The sequence below is a fragment of the Bufo bufo genome, chromosome 5 (assembly GCF_905171765.1).
Source record: "Bufo bufo chromosome 5, aBufBuf1.1, whole genome shotgun sequence".
Lineage (NCBI taxonomy): Eukaryota > Metazoa > Chordata > Amphibia > Anura > Bufonidae > Bufo > Bufo bufo.
This window is the reverse complement of record NC_053393.1, coordinates 400061625-400073772: the sequence shown is the minus strand read 5'-3', so window position 1 is coordinate 400073772 and position 12148 is coordinate 400061625. Positions and strand designations below refer to the sequence as shown.

At 45.7% G+C, this 12148-nt stretch overlaps 1 protein-coding gene across 1 annotated transcript in view; it reads left to right on the top strand.

Annotated features, from left to right (window-relative positions):
- GPLD1 (glycosylphosphatidylinositol specific phospholipase D1) overlaps nt 1–12148 on the top strand; it is a 58729-nt gene that overhangs the window by 18780 nt on the left and 27801 nt on the right. The window contains exons 11-12 of the mRNA XM_040432883.1: nt 481–546; nt 5369–5495. Of these exons, the coding sequence (XP_040288817.1) occupies nt 481–546; nt 5369–5495 (193 nt within the window). The remainder of the gene's footprint in view (nt 1–480; nt 547–5368; nt 5496–12148) is intronic.

The window sequence follows — 12148 nt, the reverse complement described above, 5'->3', positions numbered from 1 at the left end:
TGGGGATTTTATCATCTCTCCAATGTGAAATGTGCCTTTAAATTATGGACTCCTTGCAATGAACAGTATTAACACTTGTGTCCATTGTGCTGCAGCCCTTCCCTATTACAACTCAGGAAGGAGACAGTCTAAGGATGAAACTGAGCATGTGCGGCCATCTCAGTGAGCTGGACAAGGAAATAATAATAAATAAATAAAAAACAGCAGGTACATGCAACTACAAAAGTATTCAGATCCAGGTGCTGGTTTGAAAACTGTAGAATATTTTCATGGGACAACCCCTTTAACACCTATCTCATGGAAAGGTGATAAATGTTCATGGCTGAAATACTCTTTTAGTTATATGTATTTTTATTAGATATTTGATTATACTTAGTTAATTTATTTTCATTACTGGACTATAGTTACTAATATAGATATTCCAAGCATAAAGCATACAAACTGAACTAACATAGTCACTGTTTTCTACAATTCATTTAGCGACTGCTACTTGCCTGAAAATCCTGTCTTCATACAGTGCAATGTACAGAAGAGAAACTTCAATCTGTAAGTGGAGGGCAAGATATCAATGCATTCAAACACCGAATTCACATAAAACACATAAAAACAAACATTCATAAATAATGTGAAATTTCTTCTTTGCTGCTCTGGTGTCTACACCGGTAATGGAGAAAAGTGAGGACAACAGCAATACCAAGAGCTAAAAATGAACTTTTTACTTGACATCTTTGTTGTGCTTTTAATGAAGCTTGAAGCCTTGCTCTGTTTTTCTATCTTGAAGTTCCTCTAAAACTTATGTGGACCCTTTGAACCTCATTCAGAGTGTAATGGACTACCATCAGACATGGAGTCTAATGATGTTCCCCTTTCATGGGGAGTCACAAGTTTATGGCTCTTGAGATTTGCACAGAAACATATGGATGACGGACCAAAATAAGAGTCAAGAAAATAGACAAGAAACAAGAATGTGAAATAAACCTGAAATGGTACCAGAGGGCAGGATCAGTGCTCAGAGACAAAGCCATGAGGGATACCAGAGGGCAGACAGAACCACAAGTCATAACCAGAGAAGCAATTATGGTCATAACCAGATAAGAGGAAGAATAGCCAAAATGCGCATACCATACGTGACAGGAATGTGGTGGTAACTATGGACAAGATACATGACTCAGGATATAGGGGTAGGAAGATGGAAAATGCACCATACTGCACGGCCAAGGTCATTACTCATTGCAGCACTACTACTCGAGCAAGGTACAGACCACAGCTGTAGAAGCAGCCCATCATACATACCTCCCATTTATCTTGACTTTCAGGAGACAATCCGGCTCCTGGGTCCAAAAAGAGGTGAACATATCTTCAAAGGAATATCACTGCAACTCTGTGTGTCTGTCACCGCCAGATCTCTGAGAAGTTCTGACAGACGTTCTTCAGTACCTCTTGCATGATGTTCTTTTGTTTTGGTTTCGTTTTGTCATCTCTCCTCCCTCTCCCAGCTGTCATCTATTAGCAGTGATCGCCTCCCTTTATATCCCCTCCCATACTGCTTCACTTTGCGGTTTATACCACTTCCTGGATTGTGCTCACTGCTAGATGCTGCAACTGCTGGTTCCTCAGATAAGTCTATTCCTTTATTTGTGTTTTCCTGTTGGCTTGATTCTAGGTGACCCTGACTCCCTCCGTATTGAGTGCAGGGAGCCGGTGGTCGTGTCCCCTCACTATTATAGGGTTTTCAGGTGTTACTCAGTCTAGGTACGGGGGCATGCAACTTTCTATCATTAAGATCTTTGCATGGGCTGAGCAGTCAGGGAGAGCTCTAGGGCTTTTGTAGGGCTCACCCATATGTTCCTTAGTTTGGGATCAAGTCAGTTGGATCTTTATTTGTGACTTCTAGTTTTCTGCAACACCATCCGTGACAGTGTCAGGCATGATTTTTGTGAATTGGGCAATGTTTTGTGCACACATAAAAAGTAATTGCAGTGTAACATAGTAGGATAATAGAAGGCTTAGGGGCACATTTATTAAGACCAGCGTTTCAGACGCTGGTCTTCATAACTCCAGCGGATCCACTGCCAGCGCAGGTCCTTATTAAGAGGAGCCGGCCTCTACATAACTTCGGCGGATCCACCGCCGCTTCTATAAATGTAAGACAGCTTCCTAGTTATCATATATTTAGACCATTTTCTATGCCTTAAACAGACGTAGAAAATGGTAAATGAGACAGGCCTGCCAACCCACCCTTTCCCCGCACCATGCCCACTTTTTTAGACCTGGCGTGAACTGGGAGAAGTCACAGATTGTGGCAGAACCTTTGCGCCGCAATCTGCGCTAGAAATATGCCTAATTTAGGCGTATTTCTGTTAAATAAATGACCCCCTTAGTCTTTGCATAGTGTGCTGTATACCTCTGATGCAATTCTCTGATAGCGGCACACGTTGTTCATAGGCTTCCCTTTTTGTTTTGCAGTATACCTCTGTATAAATTCACACTAAATAAATTTGAATAAGTAGACGTTCCAAAATACTAATAATATCACAGCCTGATGAACGTTAAAATTAAAGAAACAAAACCTTTATTAAAAGTCTGTTTAAAAGGGGGCAAAAAAGCATATATGTCACTGTCTGTGACCATCAGGCAACCAATCTCCAAGCTGCACAGGGAGGGGTAACAAATAACTCCTCTGTGCAGTTGAGAGACTGGGCTAGAACCTCAACTTGCTAGCTGGTAGTTGCTATGAAAGAGCAAGTCAGGGTAAAGGGCACGGAAACCGATGTGAAAGGACACACATGTGTGTATTACAGTGACCCCAATGATTGTATGCAGATAAGGTTATGCCAACTAGTGGTTGGGTCGCAAATAGCTGTATACTGAAGATCTCCCTGGTATAGCAAATTGAATCCCAATGGACTAGTATATATCCTTATGCTGTATAGGAGTCCAGACGAGTCTATATGTGCAGCCTGCGGCCAGTATATAAGTAAACCATATATCCGCAGCCAGTGATCATGGTTTATTGGAGTCACTCATAGCCAATATATTTTGGCTCCATCCACACACCTGTAGCCAGTATATTTTGGCTACCATCCATACATCACATACACACTCCAAGGCTATAGGATAGAATCCTGCAGTAAATGCAGCCCTGCCTAAAGAGCCGTGTCCAAGTGATAAGCAACAGCTCTACGCGTTTCACCGTGACCTGTAATTGTCACGTATCTTCAGGAGCTATTTAATGACTGTGTCAAGACAATAAGCCGCACTGTGGTGTGCTATGGCTTTGGCGCTGTGATGGCCGCGCGCGGCCGATACAACGCCGAGTTCATATGGCCTAAACCCCGCCTATCAGGAGGGGTGTGCCACGAACATCTCCAATCAGAGGTGAGGGGCGGGCTCGATAGCTCCGCCCTCTGACCGGCCGATGCCGTCATGATTATTACCCTTCCTGGAGCATGTAACGCTTAGCGCAGTAGAAGGGGGAATGAAGATCGCGGCCCTCATATTGTCACCTGATCCCAAGCGTGTCCACTGGCAGCGATCCATCTGAATATGTATTAGCCAGAAAAAGTAAGTGCCGATCCCCCTCTGATCACATGTGACCGGCGGGGAGGGGCAACCTGATACAACAATAAACTCTGACAGTGTAACTGTAGTATGCAGCTGACCAGTGTACACAAAACACATGCCCAGATACATACATAGCTGAATCCCAGCTGAGCATATAGGATATATGGCCAACGTACCTATCACTATATACACACATCAGAACATATGAGGTGTATGATCAGTGTACATGAATGCCTGTCAGTGTACATGAATGCCTGTCAACGTATGCACAGCTACATACGTTGCATACGTTGACAGGCATTCATGTACACTGATCATACACCTCATATGTTCTGATGTGTGTATATAGTGATAGGTACGTTGGCCATATATCCTATATGCTCAGCTGGGATTCAGCTATGTATGTATCTGGGCATGTGTTTTGTGTACACTGGTCAGCTGCATACTACAGTTACACTGTCAGAGTTTATTGTTGTATCAGGTTGCCCCTCCCCGCCAGTCACATGTGATCAGAGGGGGATCGGCACTTACTTTTTCTGGCTAATACATATTCAGATGGATCGCTGCCAGTGGACACGCTTGGGATCAGGTGACAATATGAGGGCCGCGATCTTCATTCCCCCTTCTACTGCGCTAAGCGTTACATGCTCCAGGAAGGGTAATAATCATGACGGCATCGGCCGGAGCTATCGAGCCCGCCCCTCACCTCTGATTGGAGATGTTCGTGGCACACCCCTCCTGATAGGCGGGGTTTAGGCCATATGAACTCGGCGTTGTATCGGCCGCGCGCGGCCATCACAGCGCCAAAGCCATAGCACACCACAGTGCGGCTTATTGTCTTGACACAGTCATTAAATAGCTCCTGAAGATACGTGACAATTACAGGTCACGGTGAAACGCGTAGAGCTGTTGCTTATCACTTGGACACGGCTCTTTAGGCAGGGCTGCATTTACTGCAGGATTCTATCCTATAGCCTTGGAGTGTGTATGTGATGTATGGATGGTAGCCAAAATATACTGGCTACAGGTGTGTGGATGGAGCCAAAATATATTGGCTATGAGTGACTCCAATAAACCATGATCACTGGCTGCGGATATATGGTTTACTTATATACTGGCCGCAGGCTGCACATATAGACTCGCCTGGACTCCTATACAGCATAAGGATATATACTAGTCCATTGGGATTCAATTTGCTATACCAGGGAGATCTTCAGTATACAGCTATTTGCGACCCAACCACTAGTTGGCATAACCTTATCTGCATTCAATCATTGGGGTCACTGTAATACACACATGTGTGTCCTTTCACATCGGTTTCCGTGCCCTTTACCCTGACTTGCTCTTTCATAGCAACTACCAGCTAGCAAGTTGAGGTTCTAGCCCAGTCTCTCAACTGCACAGAGGAGTTATTTGTTACCCCTCCCTGTGCAGCTTGGAGATTGGTTGCCTGATGGTCACAGACAGTGACATATAGGCTTTTTTGCCCCCTTTTAAACAGACTTTTAATAAAGGTTTTGTTTCTTTAATTTTAACATTCATCAGGCTGTGATATTATACCTCTGTATAGTCTAATATAAACACCATACAATGAATTTGAAAAAATGTGTACTGTCTTATACCTCCCCGACTTATTTTACCAACACACTTTGGGGTCGGTGGGGCCCTATAGATTGGAATACACAAAGGGATCTCTCATGGAGCATATATTTAGAGAGCCACTAGCTTCACTAAAGTAATCTTGACAGCTATTGACCAATATGTTTTTTATTCTAGTAGTAACACTTACTTTATATTTTCACAGCCCAGGAAAAATACGAGTACCGAACAATGAATCCTACAGAGACTCCAATTCATCTATGGCATTAATAGGGACTGATATAATCTCAAAAGAATCCGGGGTCTATTACCAACTAAATGAATGGGCAGAGGTACCCTCTTTACTCAGCTCTATTTCCAGCCATTAAGACTATCCTAACTTTAAAGTTTAACTTTACTTTTTTTTTTTTTATGTGTGGGGGCTGTTATACTGACCATTTTTGTAATATACTTTAATTACTGAAATTGTATTATATACATTTGTATTAGAAAAATAGCTCTAAAGTGGCCCATTTTGAGCCTCAGCAACGCTCCTCTGTCTTCTGTTTACATAACACAGTCAATGTCGAGCAAGTCTCCACCATTATGTAAACAGAAGACAGAGGAGCGTTGCTAAGGCTCAAAATGGCCCACTTTACAGCTATTTTTCTAATAGAAATGTACAATTTCATTAATTAAAGTATATTACAAAATTGGTCAGTATCACTGCCCCTACACATTACAAAAATAAAAAAAAGAATGACAGTTACACTTTAAGGCCTCATGCACACTACAGTTTTTTGGGTCCGGGTCCATTTTGCGGCTCGGGTGCGGACCCATTCACTTCAATGGGGCCGCAAAAGATGCAGACAGCACTCCGTGTGCTGTCCGCATCCTTTGCTCCGTTCCGTGGCCTCGCAAAAAAATATAGCATGTCCTATTCCTGTCCGTTTTGCGGACAAGAATAGGCATTTCTACAATGCCTATTGCGGAAGGCACACGAGAGGCTTCCTTTCTTGTGGATCCGCGGTTTGCGGACCGCAAAAAACGGAACGGTCGTGTACATGAGGCCTTAGTGTGCCTTCAGTTACAACTACATTTTACGATGCTATGGCACTTCCCAATAGAAACCTCTTTGCAATATATACCATTAAAGGACTATGCCTGCAAATTTACACAACCGCAAGCCTAGAGATATGCTCTGCAACCTCAGTGTCGGCACAGGTACTTAGGAGATATGCACATCTTTAAAGCCTTATTCCAGGAGAAAACTTGTCTGCCAGTTATCATTATCGAATAAAGACATAGGGGGTCATTTATGAAATCAGATATGTCCATTTTGTGGCGTAAAAAAGTCTCAAGTGATGGCAACTGCGACATTTCCATAGCAACTGTGACATTTTTGTGACATTTCGTGATCCTCGCCACTTTTCACAGTGGTACATGTTTAAGAGCTAAAGGTGATATTAGTCCTGGATTATGGCACGATAAATGTTGTAAAAAAGTATTTTGAGGGGACGGTATCGGTGCAGCATTTATACAGTGTCCGATGCTTCCTCCTCTGTGCCTGCTCTCTGCCTCCATGCTCCATGCAGGCTAGTTTAGTTAGTTTCTGCTCTCTCCCCACCTCCACATCGCTGTTAGCGCAGTTGAGGTGCAGAAACTAGCTTGTTGTTGCTAGCTTGCTACATGACTCCAGATTGGTGAGGGAGGGCTAAAATGATAAAGGTGCTCAAGCTGCCATACTCATTGACTTAGACTAGTAAATTAGGAGGAGTATGGAATTAATAGTGAGCACACAAAGTGCAAATAACTTTACTAAAAGTAGACAAAGGAAACAGCACTGAATATTTTTTTTTTTAAATAGTACTTTTGGTGTCTACAAACAGTGATTTTTGTCATGTGATAAAAAAATCACTAGGGTTAGCAGCAGCCTAAGGTCTCTTTCATGCGTTCGTGATGGTACCTGTGACAAGATGGTCAGTGATTCATCCGTAAAGATGTCCGTGAACAATCTGTGTTTGTTCTGTGTGCCTGTTTTTTGCCCTGTGTGTGTCATCTGTATTTCATGGGCACTGCTAGACTGAAAAGAGGTTTTCAAAGCATTTCCTACCAATGGTATAGTCACGGGTAAGGAAAGTAGAGAGGAAGTGCACCCCCTAAACTGCCACCCTCAACCCTGTCCCTGCCTACTTGCACCACCCTCCCTTGGTGACGGGCGCAACTGGTCGACGGTCCCTGACCTACGTAAGTGTAGAGCAGAGCGAACAGAGAAGGAGAGGAACAGACAGCCAAGGCAGAAGGTGGAACACAAGACTAAGGCAAACGGATAGACAGGGAGGTAGATAAGACAACAGTACCCAGTGATGGGAAAGGCAATGGCGGGTCAACTAGCCGAGGTCGGTCTGGCAGGTCACGTCAATACAAGGGATGAGGCAGGAGACGAAATTCGAGAACAAGCCGAGGTCAAATCCGAGAGATAGCGTAGGTACCAAGGGAGCGGGCAAAGCAAGGTCAGGAAACAAACAAGGTCAATACCAGAGGTCAAGTAGGAAGCAATAATAATAGTACACACAGCCCTAGAGACGAAAATCACAGGCAACCTGTAGCCAGCAGGCCACCTGTATTTATAGTGGGGAGTGAGGGTCATGTGACGTGGCCAGCGTCACATGACCGACAGACAGACGAGTCAAGCACCGAGTGATCAGCTCGGCTCTCAAGGCAGACCTAGGAGCAGGGAGCCTCCCAGCTAGCAAAGCCACCCTGGGAACGAGGCCAAACACAGATCCTCGCTCCCGAAGCTAAGCAGCAGGTCTGCAGCTGATGGAAGGCCGAGTGCACCTTCGGCGCCCCGTTACAGTACCCCCCCTTTTACGAGGGGCCACCGGACCCAAGCATTGTGGACGAGGTTTCTCAGGGTGTTTGCAGTGAAACTTAGCAATTAACCTGGAAGCATGCATCCTGGACACCGGTACCCAGGACCTCTCCTCGGGTCCAAAACCTTTCCAGTGGACCAGGTATTGAAAGGCATTTGTAACATTTCTAACATCCATGATTCTAGAGATGACAAATTCTTCCTGACCTTCAACCTCCGCAGGTGAGGGAGGTTTTTTAGAAGGAACCACTGGCAACACATATTTCTTGAGTAAAGACTTATGATCAGTGAGGACCGTAATACAGTGTTTAGGCCCTTCTAAAAAATGCCTCCATTCTTCAAATGCCCATTTTATGGCCAGTAACTCACGGTTTCCAATGTTGTAATTTCTCTCCGAAGGAGAGAACTTGCGAGAGAAGAAGGCACACGGTCTTAAATTTGTAAAGTTGGAAGACCCCTGGGAAAGAATGGCCCCCACACCATCCTCCGAGGCATCCACCTCCACCACAAAAGGTTCCTCAGGATTAGGCTGAACCAAGACTGGGGCCACTTGAAAACAATTTTTTGAAGTCTCAAAGGCCTGACAGGCCTCCAATGACCAGTTGACAAGATCAGACCCTTTCTTAGTTAAATCAGTAAGGGGCTTAGCGATAACAGAAAAATTCTTTATGAATTTACGATAAAAGTTGGCAAATCCTAAAAAGAGTTGAAGTGACTTTAAGAAGGATGGTCTTACCCAGTCTTGGATAGCCTAAACCTTACTGGGATCCATTTTAAATTAATGTGGAGTAAGAATGTACCCAAGATAGGGAATCTCTTGAACTCCAAACACACATTTCTCCAATTTAACGGATAGATGATTCTCCCTGAGGATTCTAAGAACAGATCTGATGTGAGATACATGGGTATTCCAGTCAGGTGAAAAGACAAGAATATCATCAAGATAAACAATCATAACTTTGCCGATAAGTTCTCTAAAAATGTCGTTCATAAAGTTCTCAAACACAGCTGGGGCATTACATAGACCGATTGGCATAACAAGATACTCAAAGTGTCCCTCTGGGGTATTAAAGGCCGTTTTTCATTCATCACCTTCCTTAATACGAATCAAGTTATAAGCCCCCCTCAAATCGAGTTTAGAAAACCAAGAAGCACCCAAGATCTGGTTAAATAAATCCGGAATCAACAGGATGGAATATTGATTCCTAATAGTAATTTTATTCAAGTTTCTATAATCAATACAGGGTCTGAGACCACCGTCCTTCTTCTTAACAAAAAAGAACCCAGCTCCCAAGGGCGAGGTGGAGGGCCTAATATGTCCCTTCTTAAGACTCTCCTGGATGTAGTCTCTCATGGCAGTGCGTTCAGGACCAGAGAGATTGTAAATGCGTCCCTTAGGAAACTTGGACTCGGGAACTAACTCAATAACAAAGTCATAAGGCCTATGGGGAGAGAGAGTGTCGGTCTCAGCAGTGGAAAAAACATCATGACAATCAGCGATAAAGTGAGGAATGGCATCAAAAGAAACTCCAGCTTGAACTAAAGTTAAGCAAGAACTACAGTTGGAACCCCATCTCTCTAACTCGCCCGAACTCCAGTTTATGACCGGATTATGTTGCTGAAGCCAGGGCATGCCAAGAACTACTTGTACTGGAAGATTCTCTAAAATTAAAAAAGAACATTTCTCAGAGTGGCAGACCCCTACAGACAGGGTAATCTTCGGAGTACGGAGTTTTATCAGGCCCCCCAGGAGGGGAGTAGAGTCGATAGCAACCACCTGGACAGGGGTGGACAATTTTAGTATTGGGATCCCTACCCGTTCAACAAATTTGAGATCAACAAAACTAAATGCTGACGAATCCACAAAAGCACTTCCTGACCCCTTTAAGACCCCAAAGGAAATTGAGACAAGCAGCAATAGTTTGCTTCTTACCACCTCTGGGAATACCTTGTCCTTGGATCCCTCTGACTTGGACGATCTTCCGGAAGGAGGAGCTTTGGGACATTGACGAACCTAGTGGTCGGAATCGCCACAATAAAAACAAGAGCCGCGACGACGGCGTAGTTCTCTTCGCGTCATCCCGAGCTGCATGGGCTCGTCCAACTGAGCCTCCATCTTGGGTTCGGTAGGAGAAGTCTCAGGTTTGAGAAGGGGATACGGAGAAAACAAATGCTCCCGTTTTCTCTCTCTAATCAGTCTGTCTAATCTGATGGCTAAGGTCATGGTCTCCTCTAAAGAGTCAGTACTGGTGTAGCAGTCCAGCATATCCTTCAACCTCTCTGTCAACCCTGCTCTAAATTGGCATTTGAGAGCAGGTTCATTCCAGCCCGAGGGAAAGCACCACTTGCGGAACAGGGTGCAATAATCTTCCACGGGCCGCTCTCCCTGGGTAAGGGCCTTTAGATTAGATTCAGCCACAGATGCCCGGTCAGGCTCATCGTAAAGGACCCCTAGTGCCTGGAAAAAGAGGTCGACAGAATTGAGACAAGGGGAGTCAGACGGCAAAGAAAAGGCCCACTCCTGGGGATCCCCTTGAAGCAAAGAGATGATTATCCCAACCCTTTGTGGGTCAGGGCCAGAGGAGTGAGGTCGTAGTCAGAAATAAAGTCTGCAGCTCTCCCTGAAAGCTAAAAAATTCCGGCGGTAACCCGAGAACCAGTCAGGTAATTTAATATGCGGTTCTACCTGAATGGCGGGGGGAGCGAGAATGGGGGGTGTCTGGGCGGTCTCCTGTACCTGTAACCTCTCCCCTAATTCTTTCACAATTTGGGCAAGACCCTGCACATGCTCGGTGAGACTCTGTAGAGGGTCCATGTTAATTTGAGGCCTGTGATTCTGTCAAGGGTAAGGAAGGTAGAGAGGAAGTGCACCCAGGCATGGGATCCAGCCGGTTCTCTCCGGTTCTGCCGAACCGTTTGTTAAAATTACAGGCGGTTCGCAGGACCGGTGAGAAGCAGGGATCCCGACCCGGTCCTGCAGCTGCGCCTGCACCCCTGTATTTTTCAGCCTGCGGCCGTTACTTACAGTCAGTCAGCGTGAGCGTGGCTGTGTGTGTGTCAGCCAGTCTTCCACAGTGCTGCCGCCCTCCCCCCGCCCCCAGCCTCGCAGTCATGGCAACAAAGGGGAGTGTCTTGAGAGTGAGCAGCGCCGCGAAGCTGCCAGCCCAGAACAGAGAAGGAGAGAGGAGTCCTCTCACTGTCTGCAGAGTGCCCTAGTTGCTGACAGTCCACACCCCACACACAGCCATGAAAGATTGAAGAGCCGGCCCCTAGCCTAACAGAAAGGAGTCTGGACAGGTCAGGACTCAGGACAGCCTGGTTGGTTGAGTGTGATTTGTGTGACACTGACAAGTTGGCATTAAGGAGGGGACCACCGACCAGGGGCTGAAATTGAAATGTGACAACATAACAAAAATGGAGGGGGCCATGAATCTGTGGGGAGAAGCTATATGAGAAGTTTGAGAACATGGAGGGAGCCATGAATCTGTGGGGAGAAGCTATGTGAGAATATGGAGGGGGCCATGTGGGGAGAAGCAATGTGAGAACATGGAGGGGGCCATGTGGGGAGAAACAATGTGAGAACATGGAGGGGGCCATGTGGGGAGAAGCAATGTGAGAACATGGAGGGGGCCATGAATCTGTGGGGAGAAGCAATGTGAGAACATGGAGGGGGCCATGTGGGGAGAAGCAATGTGAGAACATGGAGGGGGGCATGTGGGGAGAAGCAATGTGAGAACATGGAGGGGGCCATGTGGGGAGAAACAATGTGAGAACATGGAGGGGGCCATGAATCTGTGGGGAGAAGCTATATGAGAAGTTTGAGAACATGGAGGGAGCCATGAATCTGTGGGGAGAAGCTATGTGAGAATATGGAGGGGGCCATGTGGGGAGAAGCAATGTGAGAACATGGAGGGGGCCATGTGGGGAGAAACAATGTGAGAACATGGAGGGGGCCATGTGGGGAGAAGCAATGTGAGAACATGGAGGGGGCCATGAATCTGTGGGGAGAAGCAATGTGAGAACATGGAGGGGGCCATGTGGGGAGAAGCAATGTGAGAACATGGAGGGGGCCATGTGGGGAGAAGCAATGTGAGAACATGGAGGGGGCCATGTGGGGAGAAACAATGTGAG